The 17,856-nt window shown below is 44.8% G+C and overlaps 1 protein-coding gene across 9 annotated transcripts in view; it reads left to right on the plus strand.

Annotated features, from left to right (window-relative positions):
* The window catches only part of HMBOX1 (homeobox containing 1), a 206,254-nt gene extending 189,860 nt beyond the window's left edge, over nt 1-16,394 (plus strand). The window contains exons 7-11 of one of the 9 annotated variants that reach the window (XM_059697592.1): nt 8,958-9,040; nt 10,846-10,941; nt 11,801-11,892; nt 12,131-12,235; nt 13,743-13,882. In XM_059697592.1, the coding sequence (XP_059553575.1) occupies nt 8,958-9,040; nt 10,846-10,941; nt 11,801-11,892; nt 12,131-12,226 (367 nt within the window). In that variant the 3' untranslated portion in view covers nt 12,227-12,235; nt 13,743-13,882. Of the gene's footprint in view, nt 1-8,957; nt 9,041-10,845; nt 10,942-11,797; nt 11,893-12,130; nt 12,236-13,742 lie in introns of all 9 variants that reach the window. The other 8 variants (XM_059697593.1, XM_059697591.1, XM_059697585.1 and 5 more) reach the window with 8 other exon arrangements.
* Nucleotides 16,395-17,856: the final 1,462 nt, after the last annotated feature.

Below are 17,856 nucleotides of genomic sequence, written 5' to 3' on the forward strand. Positions count from 1 at the left end.
GCCATTTCTATGGGAGGCCCCTGTGCTGGGTTGATGGTGACTTTGTTGATCTTTATTGCTTGTCAACACTATCATCAATGAACTGTTTGTATAAGGATGAGTCCGATTTACATCCTGTCCTCAGGTGGCTTTCAGGATAGTAGGAAACTATAATACAAGGTGAAAGAGGTGCATGAGAGGAACAGAATAGTGGCATGATTAGAGATGTGCATTAGGAATATTAATCAGACATTGGAGAATACAGTGTCAGTCACAGACTTTGCAGTAATTTAGAAGAAGAGTTACCAAAAGAGATAGTGACCATAGAGCTGTTGTTGAAACATAGAACCTCTAGGTCTTAGCAACTGCTATATTCCATCAGCTCTACAAAAGCCATGCTTATAAGACGCACCTTTATCATATATACTAACAAGGGGGGAAGCATTGCTAGTTAATTTCCAGATACCACCAGTTATAAGATATATCCTGATTTTAGAGATTATAATAATGAAGAAATGTACTTCATAGATTCAGTAAAATAGTGTAATTTCATGGGTAGGGGGAAAGTTGGGGTATGCATGTAAGTAAGGGGAGAGTTTGAGAAAATGAAAGTGGGGGATGAGAACAAAGACACAAGGGAGAAGTAGACCTGGAAGAGGAGAGTATGTCTTCCTCTATCATGGGATGAAGGAGCAGTGACTCAGAAGTTTAGAAATTGAGAAGCTAAAAACATTAACTAAACTGATCCTATCTAATAATAGACAAACATGGTAATTGACCATACCTTTGCTACGCCTCCCATTGGCCAGTCAGCACAATATGCAAATTAACCACCATAAAAGATGGCAGTTAATTTGCATACTGCAGGCAGGGCGGGACAGCGCAGCTGCCAGCACGAGAGCCGCCTTCCAGGCCCCCATATGCGACCCCAGAAGCTGCCTGCCTGCCGCCAGTGATCGGATCCAATCCCAGGCTGGCCCCAGAAGCCGGTGATGGGGGGAGATGGGGGTCCCCTTCCCAGGTCTGACACCTCTAGCAGAGGCGTCAGGCCTGGGCAAGGGACCAATCCGGCGATCGGAGAGTGATGGGGGTCGACGCCTCTAGCCGAGGTGTCAGGCCTGGGTGAGGGCAGAGCCGGTGATGGAGGTAGGAGATGGGGGTCCCCTGCCCAGGCCTGACGCCTGGGCCAGAGGCGTCAGGCCTGGGCGGGGGGCTGAGCTGGCAATCGGGGGGGCCAAGCCAGCAATCAGAGGGAGATGGGGGTCCCCTGCCCAGGCCTGACACCTCTGGTGGAGGCGTCGGGCCGGGGCAAGAGGACGATCTGGCGATCGGAGGGTGATGGGGGTCAACGCCTCTGGCCAAGGCGTCAGGCCTGGGCGAGGGACCGATCTGGCAATTGGAGGGAGGTGGGGGTGCCCTGCCCAGGCCTGAAGCCTGAGCCAGAGGCGTCAGGCCTGGGTAAGGGGCCCGTCGGCGATGGGAGGGTGATGGGGGTCGACCCCTCTGGACGAGACATCAGGCCTGGGTGAGGGTGGAGCCGGTGAACGGTGGGAGATGGGGGTCCCCTGCCCAGGCCTGAAGCCTGGGCCAGAGGCATCAGGCCTGGGCCAGGGGGGCGCCAAGCCAGCGATTGGTGTGAACTACAGAGGAAACACCTTTTCTGACCGCTCATTGGCTAAGCTCCCTGTATGCCACTGGTAATATTCTTAGTAACTTGGGTAATAAGAATCCAAAAAGGTGATCTAGGGTTTTTTACCACACTCCTGGCGAAAGAAATGAAGGTCCACTGCTGGAGGGCTAAGAAATGTCATATCCTGCCCTAGCTGGTTTTGCTCAGTGGATAATGCGTTGGCCTGCCAATGGCAGGGTCTGGATTCAATTCTGACCAAGGGCATGTACCTAGGTTGCAGGCTCCTCCCTGGCCAGGGCCCAGGTCAGGGCTCATGCAGGAGGCAACCAATCAAAGTGTTCTTCTCACTTTGATGTTTCTCTCTGTCTTTCCCTTTCTCTTCCACATTCTCTGAAAATCAATGGAAACATATCCTCAGGTGAGGATAAAAAAAAAATTATTATTATATGAAAGGCATATCTTGAAAATGCCTAAAGAAAGTTGTCATTTTTTCATGGTGACGGGACTGGAGTCCGTGTTGATGAAAAACCTTGCTGGCTGCGGTGACTGGCAGTGGCTGCAGCAGCGAGGTGATGGGGCTGGTGCCTTCCCCTGATCAGCCCGGTCACCTCCCACAAAGGGAGGCCAGACTGCAGCTTGGGCCCGCTCCCCAAGGGGAGCAGGGTGTGGGCCTAAGTCATCACTAGGACATCCCCTGAGGGCTCCCAGTATGTGAGAGGGGGCAGGCTTGGCTGAGGGACACCCCCCCCCCCAGTGCAGGAATTTCATGCACCAGGCCCCTAGTTTTAAATAACCTCCATCTTGGAAAAAGAGGAGGCAAGGTCATCTGCAAAAAGGACAGTAGTGGGTTTGAAGTCTTGGGACTTAAGAAGTGGAAAGATTTCAGGTAAGTGGGGCATGAAAAGAGTATTAGAGCTGGTTAGAAAGAACTGAAAGGCCCTGATACCACAACCAGACAAAACACTACAACAAAAGAATAGGACAGTGTCCCTGATAAACATAGATGCAAAGATCCTCAACAAAATATTAGCAAACTGAATACAGAAATACGTTAAAAAGATCATACACCAGGATCAAGTGGGATTTATTCTCATGATGCAAGGTTGGTTCAATATTCACAAATTAAAGTGATATAGCATATAAACATATTGAAAGATAAAAATCAAATGATCATATCAATAGATGCAGAAAAAGCATGTCACAAAACCCAGTGGCCATTTATGCTAAAACTCTCAGCAAAATGTGGATCGAGGGAACATACCTCACCACAGTAAAGGCCATATATGGCAAACCCACAGCCAACATTATACCCAACAGTGAAAAGCTGAAAGCTTTGTCTTAAACATCAGGAACAAGACAAGTGTGTCCACTTTCAGCATTTTTATTCTGCATAGTATTGGAAGTCCTGGCTACAGCAATCAGACAAAAAAAGAAAAGGCATTTGCATTGGGAAGGAAGATGTGAAAGTTGCTATTTAAAATGACATGATACTATAGAGCAGTGGTTCTCAACCTTCTGACCCTTTAAATACAGTTCCTCATGTTGTGACCCAACCATAAAATTATTTTTGTTGCTACTTCATAACTGTAATGTTGCTACTGCTATGAATTGTAATGTAAATATCTGATATGCAGGATGGTCTTAGGCGACCCCTGTGAAAGGGGTCACGACCCACAGGTTGAGAACCACTGCTATAGAGGGAGAACCTTGGAGATTCCACCAAAAAACTATTAGAACTAAAAATGAATTCAGTAAAGAAGCAGGATACGAAATATTCAGAAATGTGTTGCCTTTTTATATACCAATAATGAACTATCAAAAAGAGAAATTAAGAAAGCAGTCCCATTTATAATTGCATCATAAAGAATAAAGCCTAGGAATAAATTTAACCAAGGAGTAAAATGACCTGTACTTGGAAAACTAGAATATACAGAGGAAAGAAATTAAAGATGATACAAATCAATGTAAGGATTTATTGTGTTCATAGATTGGAAGAATTAACAATGTTCATACTGACCAAAGCAATCTAAAGAGTCAATGTATTCCCCATCAAAATACCAATGACATTTTTTATAGAACTAGAACATATAATCCAAAAATGTATATGGAACCAAAAAAGACCCTGAATAGCCAAAGCAATCTTGAGAAAGTAGGACAAAACTGGAGGTATCATACTAATTGATATCAAACTATACACTACAAGGCCATAGTAATCAAAACCATAGTACTTAGCATAAAAATAGATAAACGGAATAGAGAGCCCAGAAATAAACCCACTTCTATATGGTCAATCAATCTGTTACAAAGGAGGCAAGAACATACACTAGGGTAAGACAGTCTCTTCAGTAAGTGGTGGTTGGAAACTGGAAGGTACTTGCAAAAGAAATGAAACTACACCACTTTCTTACACCACATATAGGAATAAATCCAAAATGCATTAAAAATTTAAATGTAAAACCTGGAACCATAAAACTAGAAGAACATAGGCACTAAACTCTCTGAATTGCTCTTGGCAATATTTTTTTGGATATGTCTCCTTATGCAAGCGAAACAACAGCAACAAAAAAACAAATGGGACTACATCAGACTAAAGAGTTTTTGCACAGTGAAGAAAACCATCAACAAAATGAAAAGACAACCTACTGAATGAAGAAGCTATTCACCAATGATACACCCTAAGGGGTTAATATCCAAACTATATAAGAAACTCATACAATTTAACACAAAAAATAAATAAATAAAAACACAGCCTGGCTGGCGTGGCTCAGTGGTTGAGTGTCATCGACCTATGAAACAGGAAGTCAGGGTTCAAGACACATGCCCGGGTTGCAGGCTCAATTCCCAGTGGGGGGCGTGCAGAAGGTGGCCAATCAATGATTCTCTCTCACTGTTGATGTTTCTATTTCCCTCTCCCTTCCTCTCTGAAATCAATAAAAATATATTTTAAAAACACACAAACCAATCTGATTAAAAAATGGTCAGGGGCCTGGCTGGTGTTGCTCAGTGGTTGAGCATCAACCTATGAACTAGGAGGTCACCATTCAATTCCCAGTCAGGTACATGCCTAGGTTGCAGGCTTGGTCCTCAGTGAGGGGTGTGCAAGAGGCAGCTGATCAGTGTTCATTCTCATCATTGAGGTTTCTAGCTCGCTCTCTCCCTCCCTTTCTGAAGTCAGTAAAAAAAAAATTTTTTAAGATACAGGCAGGGTATTTAAATAGACACTTCTTCAAAGAGGACATACAGATGACATATGAAAAGATGCTCGCCATCACTAATTATTAGAGAAATGCAAATTAAAACCAGAATGAGAGATCACCTCACCCTTTCAGAATAGCTGTCTTTAACAAATTAGCAGACAAGTGGTGGCAAGGGTGTGGAGAAAAGGGAACCTTCATGCATTGTTGGTGGGAATGCAGACTGGTGCAGCCAGTGTGGAAAACAGTATGCGGCTACCTCAAAAAATTAAAAATAGGACTACCATATGACCCAGCAATTCCACTTCTGGGTATTTATCCAAAGAAATCTAAAACGCTAATTTGAAAAGATATGTACATCCCTATGTTCCCTATAGTATTATTTATAATAGCTAAGTAGGGAAGCAACCTGTCTCTTTGATAGACAAATGAATAAAGATATGATACATATATACAGTGGAATAGTACTCAGCCATAAAAAAGAATGAAATCTTGTCATTTGTAACAACATAGATAGACTTGGAACGTGTTATGCTAAGTGAAATAACTCAGAGACAAATACCATAGGATTTCACTTATATGTGGAATCTAAAAAATAAAATAAACAAGCAATACAAATACATATAAAGAACAAATTGATGGTTGCCAGATGGGAGAGTGGTTGGGGGAATGGTGAAGGAATTAAGATATACAAATTTCCAGTTGTAAACATAGTTATGGGGATGTAAAATATAGCATAGGGAATGTAGTCAATATTGTAATAATCACATATTGTTTCAAGTGAGTACTAGACTTACTGAGATGATCACTTCGTAAGTCATATAGCCATCTAACCACTATGTTGTACACTTGAAACTAATGTAATAGTGTATATCAATAGTAATTGAAAAATAAACATTTTTAAAAGAAAGGACTGAAGTTTTCTCATCAGAAATGAAGAATCCGCCGAAACCGGTTTGGCTCAGTGGATAGAGCGTCAGCCTGTGGACTGAAAGGTCCCAGGTTTGATTCCGGTCAAGGTCATGTACCTGGGTTGCGGGCACATCCCCAGTAGGAGGTGTGCAGGAGGTGGCTGATTGAGGTTTCTCTCTCATCGATGTTTCTAACTATCTCTCTCCCTTCCTCTCTGTAAAAAATCAATAAAATATATTTTAAAAAAAATGAAATGAAGAATCTAAGTAAAGTTGGGTTTTTAAGGAAACTGATTGTTCTATTTAATGACTTCGTCCAAGAACACTTGGTACCTGAGAGGAGGATGAAGGAAACAAGTGGAAGGTGCTTTCTGCGGGGTAGGAGACTGGCTGTGTAGGTATGATGAGGGGCAGAAACGCTACATGATCTAAGTGTCTCCTTAGAAAAGCAATAGATAAACAGATTTTTTTAAAAGTTGGAGGTTAGGGAGTTAAGGAATTTAAGATTATTAAAAAAATGAAGAATATTTTGAAAAGGAGGAGTATGTAAGTAGAAAGTTGGGGAATTTCAGAATTTAAGATTATAGAGGTAGAATTCTGAGGGTTGAGTCTAGAAAACTTAATCTTTCAAAACATAGATGGGAGCATATCTCTTGTGGCTTGAAAACCTCGATTTCTGGGTGAAGTCTTTACTACTTAAAGAACAGGCAAGGCTCATCACAAACTGGACCAACCTACTTTTCCAGGCGAATGTCCTCCTCTCTTGTGACCCCCATATTCTCACCACACTCTGCACAGACTCCTAAAGGCCTTTACCTGCTTTTCCTTTGCACATGCTGTTCCCCTTGCATGAAATGTTCCTCCTCTTTGCCTTGCAAACTCCCTCGCATCTTCAGGCCTAACTCAGGTGGCACTTCCTCTGCTGGGTCTTTCCAGGCTCCTGCAAAAAACACTGAGCATGTCTTCATCTTTGCTCCCACAGTTCTCTCTAGACACCCTGTGGGATTTTACCACAAGTATATTGATTTATATGTCTCTCTATTCAGTAGATTATCAACTCCTTGACGTCAGAACCTATCTCATTCTCTTCTTCACCTGTAGTGCAAGGACAAATAGTAGGTGTGTAGTATCTGCTTTTGTTGTCTTTGCTGTGGAATTTTAAAGGAATGAGTTAATGTGGTGCTTCTCAAACATTAACCAAGTCACCTGGAGATTTTGTTAAAACTCAGATTCTGGCCCTGACCAGTGTGGTTTAGTTGGTTCAGCATTGTCCAATGCACCCAGAGGTTGCAGGTTTGATTCCCCATTAGGACACATGCCTGGGTTGCGGGTTTGATCCCCAGAAGGGGGTGTGCAGGAGGTAGCCAATCAATGGTTCTCTCTCCCCCGTCCCCTCCCTAAAAGTCAATTAAACCATCTAACAAAAAAAAACCAAAAAACTCTGATTTAGTCTGAGATCTTGCCTCTCTAACAAGCTCCCCGGTGATGCCAGTGCTGCTGGGTTTGTGGCACTCATCCAGCGAGCCTTTGCCCAAGTAAGTAGCGGAAGTGTAGTAAAGATAAAGCTCAATAGGGATGTGGAAGTGGAGCACTTATGGAGACAGACTTGAAAAATCCTCACTGTGAACACTGGAGTCCTTAAAATGATGGAAAACCACATGGGAAGAGATGCTTATCGTGGGCTAAAGCAGACCAGAGTGGGGGACGGGAGCTGAAAGGGTGGGATGATAGAGTTCTATGACTTCAGCCTTAGCAAAGGAGGCGTCTGGTGCTGGCAGCCGCTGTGTGGGACTGCAGCGAAGGATGCTCTCCAGGGGGAGGGCTGGGGGAGAGGAGTGGTGGTGGGGTCTGGGGGTTCACTGGGAGGGTTAGGGGCCTCCCATGTTTACTCCAAATAGAATGGCACTTCCCCCAATGTGGACAGGTGTGTGAGGGGAGGGGAAGCCCTTGAAGAAATGGGAGGTACCAGAATTTGACAAAAGATCATTTCCTGATCGTAAGTTTCCAGGTTCAAAGTATGAAAGTTCTTTTTCTTTTTTTAAAAACTCATAAATGACGGAAAAAGTAGCACTAACAAGCATTCTGCTCTCACATATAGCCTTACAGGTCTGATGATGGGTGCAGTCAACCCCATTTCTTCTGCACACTGTTGTGCAGAGGGTACAATAAGTACCTATGTACTGTTTAACAATAGAGGAAAGGCAAAAATAAAGAACTGTTACATCTCCCACTAATCCCCTTCCCCCCAAAGAACTAATCAATATTTACCGCCTGATGTGTATTCCTCTAGCTTTTATCCATGCAAATTTATGTGCATAGACAGGAATTTTTCAAATTCCATCATGGTGCTTTTGCAGGCACATTATTCTGCAGACTGTTTTTCTCACTTAGGATAGGTCATAAACATCCCTCCAGGTCAATGGATAGAGCTCTAATTTGTTTTTTTCTTAGTCATTTTAAAATAGCTGTGTATAAATATAGATGTCCCATAATTTGTTCTGCCATTCTTCTATTGATGGAAAATTGGGTAATTTCCAATTTTGGCTACTACAAACAGTCTGACACACATGAAAAACCCTATTGTGACAGTGCCTCAGTAACAGAACTCTGATTTCAGCCAGCCATGCATATCACAGTAGCTTTCATATCAAGGACATTTCTGAATGAAGCTTAGCAGTGGCTAGGCTTGTGCTATCCAATGTAGTAGCCATTGGTCATATGTAGCTATTTAAACTCGCTAGAATTAAATCACCTTAAACATTTACTTCCTCGCCGAAGCTGGTTTGGCTCAGTGGATAGAGCGGCGGCCTGTGGACTGAGGGGTCCCAGGTTCGATTCCGGTCAGGGGCATGTACCTGGGTTGCAGGCACATCCCCGGTGGGAGATGTGCGGGAGGCGGCTGATTGATGTTTCTCTCTCATCTGTGTTTCTGGCTCTCTGTCTCTCTCCCTTCCTCTCTGTAAAAAATCAATGAAATATATTTTTAAAAAAAACACAAAAAAAACATTTACTTCCTCAGTCACATCAGCCTCATTTCACATGTTCAGCAGCCACGTGAGAGTAGGGGCCACCATAGTAGACAGCACAGCACAGACCATCCCACCCTCAGAAAATGCCACTGCACAGCCTGGACTAGACACTCTAATGCTACACCCTAAAGAAGGAAGTGTTTCTCATGGGCTGGTGTTATAAGAGAACAAATTTTAAAAGTAAAAACTGTGTTTTAATTGGTTGCCTCTGCAGTTACTTCAATGAGAACCAATATCCAGATGAAGCAAAGAGAGAAGAAATTGCAAACGCTTGCAATGCAGTTATACAGAAGCCAGGTAAGGCAACGAGCTGTGCCCTGCGGTGCAGGTCTTGGCTTCAGGTCCTCGCTTAGGGGACACAGCCCCTGACTCATCCCACTCCGTGCTCTCCTCTGCCATTCTCCTGTGGAGAGTCACGCCCTGTCCTGGTCAAACCAGACTTCGTGGGGATGTGAATGTGCTACTCCAATCAGACGTTCGTATGGGAATGTTTCCAGGGAGTGTCCCTGATTAAGATGCGAGACCTTGAAATTACTTTTTTAAAGGCTGTAGATTTCTTTTTCCAAAAAATAGCATAAATGTATCAATTCCAAAATAGTTTAAATATTTAATCAGCGTTTGTTAATAAAAATATTGGCATAGATTTGTTTTAACAATTGTAAATTGTATAATTTACAACTGAAGAGAGAACTGTGTTTGGAGTTGGCTTTGGGAGGACTTCTGCTCAGCCAGGAGGGACTGGGGGATTTTATTCTGAGGTCCTGCTCTCATGCACGTCAGCAGAGCCACTTAAACACACTCGTCCTTTCTTCCAGGTGCTAAGATAGTCCACATTTTACAGTTTTTGTTACCAGAAATCATTCAGTTATGACAATCCAATTCATCTCCATTTGGCCCATTAATGTGATTGGCTTAAAGGCTATAAATTAAAGTATAAATGCTTAATAATAATAAAATAGTAATTGATTCTCCCTTAGCTAGAAGCCTGACTGCTTAAAAGTCCAGAGCTTACAAACTCAGCTCCAGCATCATCTAAAAGTCCCATCCCTAAAGCTGTGGGAACTCCGACCCTTCCTGGAAAGCACATTACCCCTAGCTCATCAAGCCCTAACCTGTTTTCTGGTGTCTCCACCCACGTGGATTAAAAGCTGAGACAGGAAAGGACAGGGTGGGAGGGGAAGGTGCAGGTGGGTCCTTGTTGGCAAGCATGGTGCTGTCCCTAAGAAGGCACATTTGATAGCAAAGAAGATAATAAATCTAAAATGTACCTGCTCATGCTGCGTGGCAGCAGAGTTACAGTAACGGATGACTAAGTAACCTTTAGTCTCCAAGAAAACACGAGACAGCAGGTAACTAGTTAGTGTAAGATCTGAAAGACGTACGTAAACCAGCTGTCTGGAAACCTGCTAAGGAACAGCACATTCATCTAGAACAGCGGTTCTCAACCTGTGGGTCGCGACCCCTTTGGGGGTTGAACGACCCTTTCACAGGGGTCGCCTAAGACCATCGGAAAACACATATATAATTACATATTGTTTTTGTGATTAATCACTATGCTTTAATTATGTTCAGTTTGTAACAATGAAAATACATCCTGCATATCAGATATTTACATTATGATTCATAACAGTAGCAAAATTACAGTTATGAAGTAGCAACGAAAATAATTTTATGGTTGGGGGTCACCACAACATGAGGAACTGTATTAAAGGGTCACGGCGTTAGGAAGGTTGAGAACCACTGATCTAGAATGATGCTAATTAAACGAAGCCTCTGTGTGCTCTCCTGTGAACATCAGCCCTAGCAGACTGACCTGTGAGATCCTTTAGGATTGTATTAATGCTGGAATTCTTTAAGATTGCATGGCTTTCTGAATTAAGGCATTTTATGTTCTTAGTTGCTATTTGTGTCTTTATTCAATAATAATTTGAGTATGAACACTGTACTAGGTTTACAAAAACAAACAAACAAACAAAAAAAAACCCAGTATCTGTTATTTCAACAATAAATACAATCAAAAGAACCTTTAAAAAAGAAAAGTATTCTTCCTTAAAACTAGTCTTAGATATAGGTTATCTGAATTTTATTACATGCATTCACAGGCAAAAAGCTGTCAGACCTGGAGCGAGTTACCTCCCTGAAAGTGTATAATTGGTTTGCCAACAGGCGGAAGGAGATCAAGAGGAGAGCCAATATCGGTAATGTATCAGGGAGGCTGCCTCTCCTCCCGGGCGGCTAACACTGCCTATTGTAAGTGGGACTTCAGTTTAGAACTGCAGGTCTAAAGTACCCCACATTTCAAACCTAATAAGAATTGCCTTATGTTTTTCTTCATTGTATTTTTAATAACCCAGTTAGTATTATTTAAAGTATTTGTGTTATAATAATAATGCCCTTATTATCTCTAAAACTCATTATTCTTAATGTTCTAGACTCTAGAAGGAGACATGGTCTCTGAGCAGTTACTCCTGTGGTGCATGTTAAAGATACTTGTAAGGTCTGGAGAGAGGGAATGTGATACCCCAGCTTCTTTGTTATTACTGGGTTATGACCTCAGTATTAAGGAACATCTGATTATTAGAGTTCGAATGAAAGAATCTTAGACAGGGAACATAGCAAAAGGCAGAGATTTCAAAAAGAAGGGAGCATTTAAGAATTGATGAGCTTATGGCAGGGAGGGGAGTGGTTTTCAGCTTCTAAAACTGTATTTCATTTTAAACTTACTCCCTCTTCATCATTACAAATCTCAAACACTTTAACGAACCCCAAGATAGGAGGTCCGTGTTATTAGTTGGTAAGTATCAGTTAAGCACCTAACAGTCAACCACACAAACGCAGCCCACACAGCAGCAGGGTCCCAGAATGCACACGTGTCCTTCCCCTGACCTCCGTGCCCTGAACTCCATCTGTCTGCAATTTAAAAGAAACACAACATAGGGAATCTAGGTTCTTGTTTAATGACTTTCTAATTCCTCAACACGGAAATTAGTTCAGCATTTAGGTCATTATGATGCTGTAACAGATAATTTAGGGATCTATTTGCTTTTTTCGAAGAAGCAGCAATCCTGGAGAGTCATGGGATAGATGTACAGAGTCCAGGGGGCCATTCCAACAGTGACGATGTTGACGGCAACGACTACTCAGAGCAGGTAAGTGGCTGAGCAGAGGATCAGGGTTACAGAGCGGGTGGGAGAGTGTGACAGCTCAGTTCTGTGGTGCGTTTGGTTTGGGGGGGGAAGAGGAGACAGTCTGATGTCCCTCCACACGGTACTCGCGTGTCTAGTTGGATTTTTGTGTAATTAGAAAGGAATGTGGTAAGATTCAGTTGTCCTGTTGAATTTGTGAGAAATCGCTATTCACCCACATGGATTTATTGTCATACAACAGGATACTTGGCAAGTACGCAATGGGGAGGAGGAGGAGGGAAGAAGTTCAGAGGGAGTCAGAGAAGCAGAGAAGGTAGAAGAAGAGAGGAGGATCTGATCCAAACAAGCAAGTTACACCATTCACCACACACACACTCACTGTTTGAGAAACACTAGGGGCTGCTGGGTAGCTGTACCCACGCCTAAGCACCACGATGGTGATGGCGCACAGTGGAAGGCCCCCCCGCGCCCCGTCCCAGTGGGAACCGTGTGCTGAGATGAGTGGTTCTTCCAGAGTCTCCGGCACATGGACACACACACCCTCATAAACGCATGTCCTGAACCTCACCCAACTTATTCTTCATTGCCTGGGGGCAGAAATATATTTAACTGTAGCCACTGGATGGAAAAAGTCAGTAACTAAGGACGTGGGAAGTTCCCCGCCCCCCATATCTGTTGACAGATTTCATTTACATTTTTATAGGATTTGAAATTCATTTCCATTTGGAATGTGGTCTCTTCTCCTGGACCACAGGAAGGAAACTTTCCTATGGCATATGCCCCTCCCTTGCTCCTCAGCCAGCTCTTAAATCCCGCCCACTGTGCTCCTTCTGCCTCCAGTCACAGCCTGTTCACAGACACTGTGTGATGATGCCTGCCTTTCCATGCCCAACCCTTTCACCACCTAAGACCAATCCATGAGAAAGAGAATGAAACCGCCGGTACTTTCCCCGGAAACCTGTTCCTCTCTGGGCTCCACATCGTAGCTCCACATTTCCCCTAGAGAGTGTTGGAAGTCTTCCTCATTGGAAACATTCCTGGTAGTTTAGTCTACGGTGTAGAAGGGTCATTTCCACCTTTTTTCCAGATGCCCTAAGGGCAGCATATCCCACCCTTTTGTCCCCTGAAGGGACAGACCCTCCCCAAAGTTCTTTGATGCAGATTTCCCCTGAAGGTGGGAAACCTACCCCTTATTTGTAACCCGTGTTCAGTGCCACAAATGCAAGGCCAGTTTCCTCCCAGCTCTACTGTTCACACCTCAGTGTGGGAAGGGAGCTTCGCACTCCAGCTAAGGTGGCCACGCTTCCCGCACAGCAGGAGGCGCTGCACATGCTCCCAGAGCTGTCCCACAACCACACTTCCCTGCTGTTGTCATCGAGAAGTGGTTATTTTTTTACAAAAGTGCAGTTTTATCCATAAGATGTTGGTGTCTAACTTCCTGTCTAGTTCTCTCAGTTCAGTGGAGAGATACCATGAATTCTAATAATCCATTTGTAAGAGCACCATCCAGGATTTAATAGCTCACTATCATGGCCTTCAGTGACTAGTGCTCTGTTTTTTGCAAAACTAGAATGAGGCAGATTTGATTATCATCACCAGCAATCTTCCTGAAAGAAAGAATCAATGCACAGCAAGAAAAATCTTGTTTGTTGAATCCTAAAACTCTCACCCCGAAATCTCTGGACTATCCATTCAGTGTCTACTTAAATGCATTTCACCCCACTCGGTCTTGAGCCCCACCCCTTCTCTCCTCCGCCTCCAGCCGCTCTGCCTCCTCTTGCCCAGCATGCCTTTCTGTGAGCTGGAGATTGTCCCAGTCCTCTAACGTGTGTTTCTTATCCCTGCACGTCTAGGATGACAGCACTAGCCATAGTGACCACCAGGACCCCATCTCACTAGCTGTGGAAATGGCAGCCGTCAACCACACGATCTTGGCATTGGCCCGACAAGGAGCCAACGAAATCAAGACAGAGGCCCTGGATGACGACTGACTGGGGAGGGCGACCGTGAGAGTAACTTAGTTTAGACGTAGCACCTTAGCAGACTTTCCTCGGTCCTTAACACGTGTTCTCACAGTATAACTTGCAGTTTCTTGTATGTCAGTTAGCCGTTAGGGTCTTCTTGTTCTGTGAAGATGGCATGGTGCCCTCAGCCTTTGCATATACTCTCTCAGTATTAATTCCCAGTAAATAATAAGCAACCAACCAACCACACTTCCCTCTCCCGGCCCCAAGGCTAGAAATTTCGCTGCTCCGTCTTAGCATTCCAAGAAAGTGCTTCCAGGTATTTAGATAGCCCTCCGGGCCTCAGACACTAGGCTACATGCAAACCGCGGGTGCCGTCGGTCCCTGTCCCACCGTCTGTCCCCTTCCCTCCTCGGCTGATAGGATGCAGGCTGAGGCAGTGTGGCCCGGGACTGACGGCCCAGGTGGGGAGTGTCCACAGTGAAAGGAGCACTAGAGCCCCACCTCGGGGTGGGGGTCCCTGATTTCTAGCTTCAACAAGCCGTGCCTCACAACAGTCACCCTGGGGCTGGCGATGCCTGTCCGGCCTGTGCTGGGCCTGCAGCGGGGGAGCCCCAGCTCAGATTGAGGTGATGGTAACATGCCTGACAGACATCCAGTCCTCTCACAGCTGTGTGACTCAGTAGATAAAATACTGCCTTCTGCCTTTGGGACCATGATTAAAACAAACAAAAAAAGACAAAAATAGAAGTCACTTAAAAACACCCCCAGCTTGAGAGGCCCTGGGAAGTGACATGAGCTGAATGTGTGTGGAGGCCACGTCCAGCTCAGAACCGCTGTCTGTCAGGCGTGGCACGGCCTCGCCTGTCTGGGAAAGTGCCGGAGTCGTCAGGAGCTGCTTTGCCTCCTGTGTCCCCTTCCCTGCCGCCAAAAAAGTCTTTCAAGGACGAAGCTAAGGTCAAAATGAGTGAACGAACTTCCAGGTTTTGTGTCCAGCACCTGGAGCCCCCTCGATGTGAGGGGTTTAGAGGACTTTACGGTGGGTGTTGCTGACTGACTTTCACAGATGCTAACTTCCCGACACAGGAGCAGGAAAAACAGGACGTTTGCCGCTTAGGCGGTGGGTCTGCGTGACATGACGGGTGTGACTGCTTTGGTGTTCTCTTTACTCTGTCCTTGGAGCCGTGTGAAAAGCTGTATTGCTACAGGCAATTTATTTAATAATTGGAAGCCATATTGATAATGGATGTGGTAATATTTGTAAAGTTTAATCTTCTTTAAGCAGCAGTAACCTAATGGAATTTTTTTCCTTGATCACATATGTAGCACTTTTGTTACTTCTTAAAGATATTTATATTTGATAAATCTTTTTTTCATTTTGAGAACTCAAAATACCAAACAGTGAACTTGCGTTATAAAGTCACCCTGTGATCACCTTGTCATCTAGTAGCAAAAATGATGAACTATTCATGCATCGAAGAAAATTACATCTGCTGGCCCTGTATGAAAATGATCTCTCAGCATCCCGATTAAATGACACACTGTCACTGCGGTAAGGAAACGGCCCTGCCCTCGGGTGTCAGCGGAGGGCATGTCTGAGAGGGGCTGCGCCGGCTGCTCTCGCCTGGTCCACCTCTGCTTCCTGCGGACAATGGGGCCTGTGTAAGGGGACTGTGGGCCCTTTTGTCCATTACCTGAAAACGACTTCTAAGATAAAAGAAGGTGCCATTTCCTTACCTCCCCCCCCCAAATGTATTCAACTTAAAACCATTGAGAGAGTGAGACTTACTGACCGACCTTTTTCTCTTTCTCGTTAGTGAGATACTGCATGTCCGCCAGTCTTTCGCTGGTCTAACTCCACTGTAGGCACGTGCTGACGCCACCAGCTCTTGTCTGTGAGCCCCGCTTACGTCAGTGGGAGCCAGCCTCTGTGCGGGCGTCACAGTGCCACTGTGTGGGTCTGTGACTTAGGAGCTGTCAGCAGGGCCTGGCCTGCTCTTGTCCGTGGATTTCAGGGGGAAATGTATATACTTTTTCACTTCCAAGAATTGAAGTAGAATGGAGTAGCCTTTTCTGTTTTACTGTGTTACTTGAACCAACAGATTGAAGAGTAGCATTTGTTATTCTCAGGAATGATCCCCACTCGTTTTCTTTCTTGCTGTGTTTGACTTTTCGTTTGGATTAGGAGATTGTGTTATCTTTCTTTCCTTTTGTATGACTTAGAAGAACTATAACTTGTATCTCTCAATTTCTGTGGAATTTTGTTGGCTTATTCTAGGCTGAATCAGAAAAAAAGTGGGGAGGGGAGAGAAAAATACACTGTCTGACAAGCCACATCCATGACTGATTATTGTAAGGAGATTATTATCAGTGATCGCTTCCTTATGATGGGATTGCTCGTCATGTATCGTTAGTTAGTTCTTGCTGGTCTTTTTAAGGAAACAGACTCGAACTGTTAAGACAACTTCAGTTTCTAAAGAACTACAGTGATTGCCAGAAAGGAGCTAAAAGGTTTCATTGTTTGAAGACCTTTAAGGAAGGGGGAAAGACAAAGAAGAAAGAAAGGAGAGGAGTATCCAGAGTCAGTGCTGCCCCATCTGGGATCTGGCGAAGGAAGGAATGTGCCCACCACTGTGGGCGCCCATCCGGGTGGACCCCGTGGGAGCGGGAGGGCTGCTGGCTCGCCCTGACCCTGCCTTACGTGCTCGTGCTCCTCACCAGGAGTAGACATTTAGTTCTCTGGGGCCTATTGTTTTTTTTGTTTGTTACCAGGTTCGGTTCCACTCTCTTGTCCAAGTTACCTTAGTTATTATAATGGCATATGGAGTTGCCACTAATTTGTAATATTTTTGGATGGTAATACTTTTTCTGAAGTTTTTTTTTTAGGTTTGAGATGTGATATTAAAGTATAAACCCTAAACTGAAGGGAATAGCTGGGCTCTTAAAGAACCCCCTGCTGTTCCCGTGCTCGTCCGGTCTCTCTCCTCTCCCTTCATGGTGGGCTTTCTCCAGGGCTAATCTCTCTGTGTGAGGAAGATCAGAAGGCAGGGGGTGGGGGGCTTGCCCAGTTCATGTAACTTGTCTGTGTTATTGTTTTAAGACTTCATCAAATTACTGTGGTCACATGGGTACACGTCCTTCCTAAAACAGAGCCTTACAAAGGGACCTTTTAACGATGGACCATCCTAATGAGATTGCCTCTCCGTCAGTAACTCTGACGTTCCGTGACGGCCAGGGCGAGCACCCAGTCCACTCTTACCTGAGACGGCTAGTGCAGCGAGGACCAAATAGCGTCTTGGGGCAGAGGAGTGTGGTCACCGTCCACCTGCCTGTGGCCTCTGGTTCCTGCACATTGCCACTGGTGGGACCGCCCTGCCCCCACATTCCCATACCCGTTCGCCGAAAGGAAGGCCTGGAGCGGGAAGACCCCGAAGGGCACCTTTACTCAGCTCCGTAGAGGTGACCCCCTAAAAAGATGTGGATGAGGAAACGCTCATACACATGACGTGTGCAGACCAGGACTCCAGTCGGGTGGACGGCAGGCGGACCAGGGCTCGCAGCAGCTCCGCAGGGCCAGGCATCCAGGTCATTTTACCTCAGAGGGGACGATTCGTTTCTGCGTTTGGCCTTTGTCTCTCTGAATTTCTCTTGGACCCCAACCTTCAGGCATCAAGTGTAACTACTCTCCTTTCATCAGGACCTCCGGTCACATCCTTTCGTCTGAACAGCAGCTCTTCCGTTGCCTCGGCTCCAGCACGGAGCTTCATCGCGGGCTTCCTGGCTGGAGCTGGTTTCCAGGGCAGGAGTGCGGCGCATCTCCATACGACACTCCTCCTGCCTCTCAGCCCATTTTTTTTAACCAGCTACATTCTCTCTACCCATAACAGCGGAAATAATCCGTTTTTCATAAATAATCTCCCACTCCTGTCCTAAAAATGTGAACTTCAAGTCCTTTCTCTTTGTTCTGAAAGGTTTGGTAAGAAGCACTCTTCCCATTTAGCGC

This window comes from Myotis daubentonii, chromosome 5, assembly GCF_963259705.1.
Source record: "Myotis daubentonii chromosome 5, mMyoDau2.1, whole genome shotgun sequence".
NCBI lineage: Eukaryota > Metazoa > Chordata > Mammalia > Chiroptera > Vespertilionidae > Myotis > Myotis daubentonii.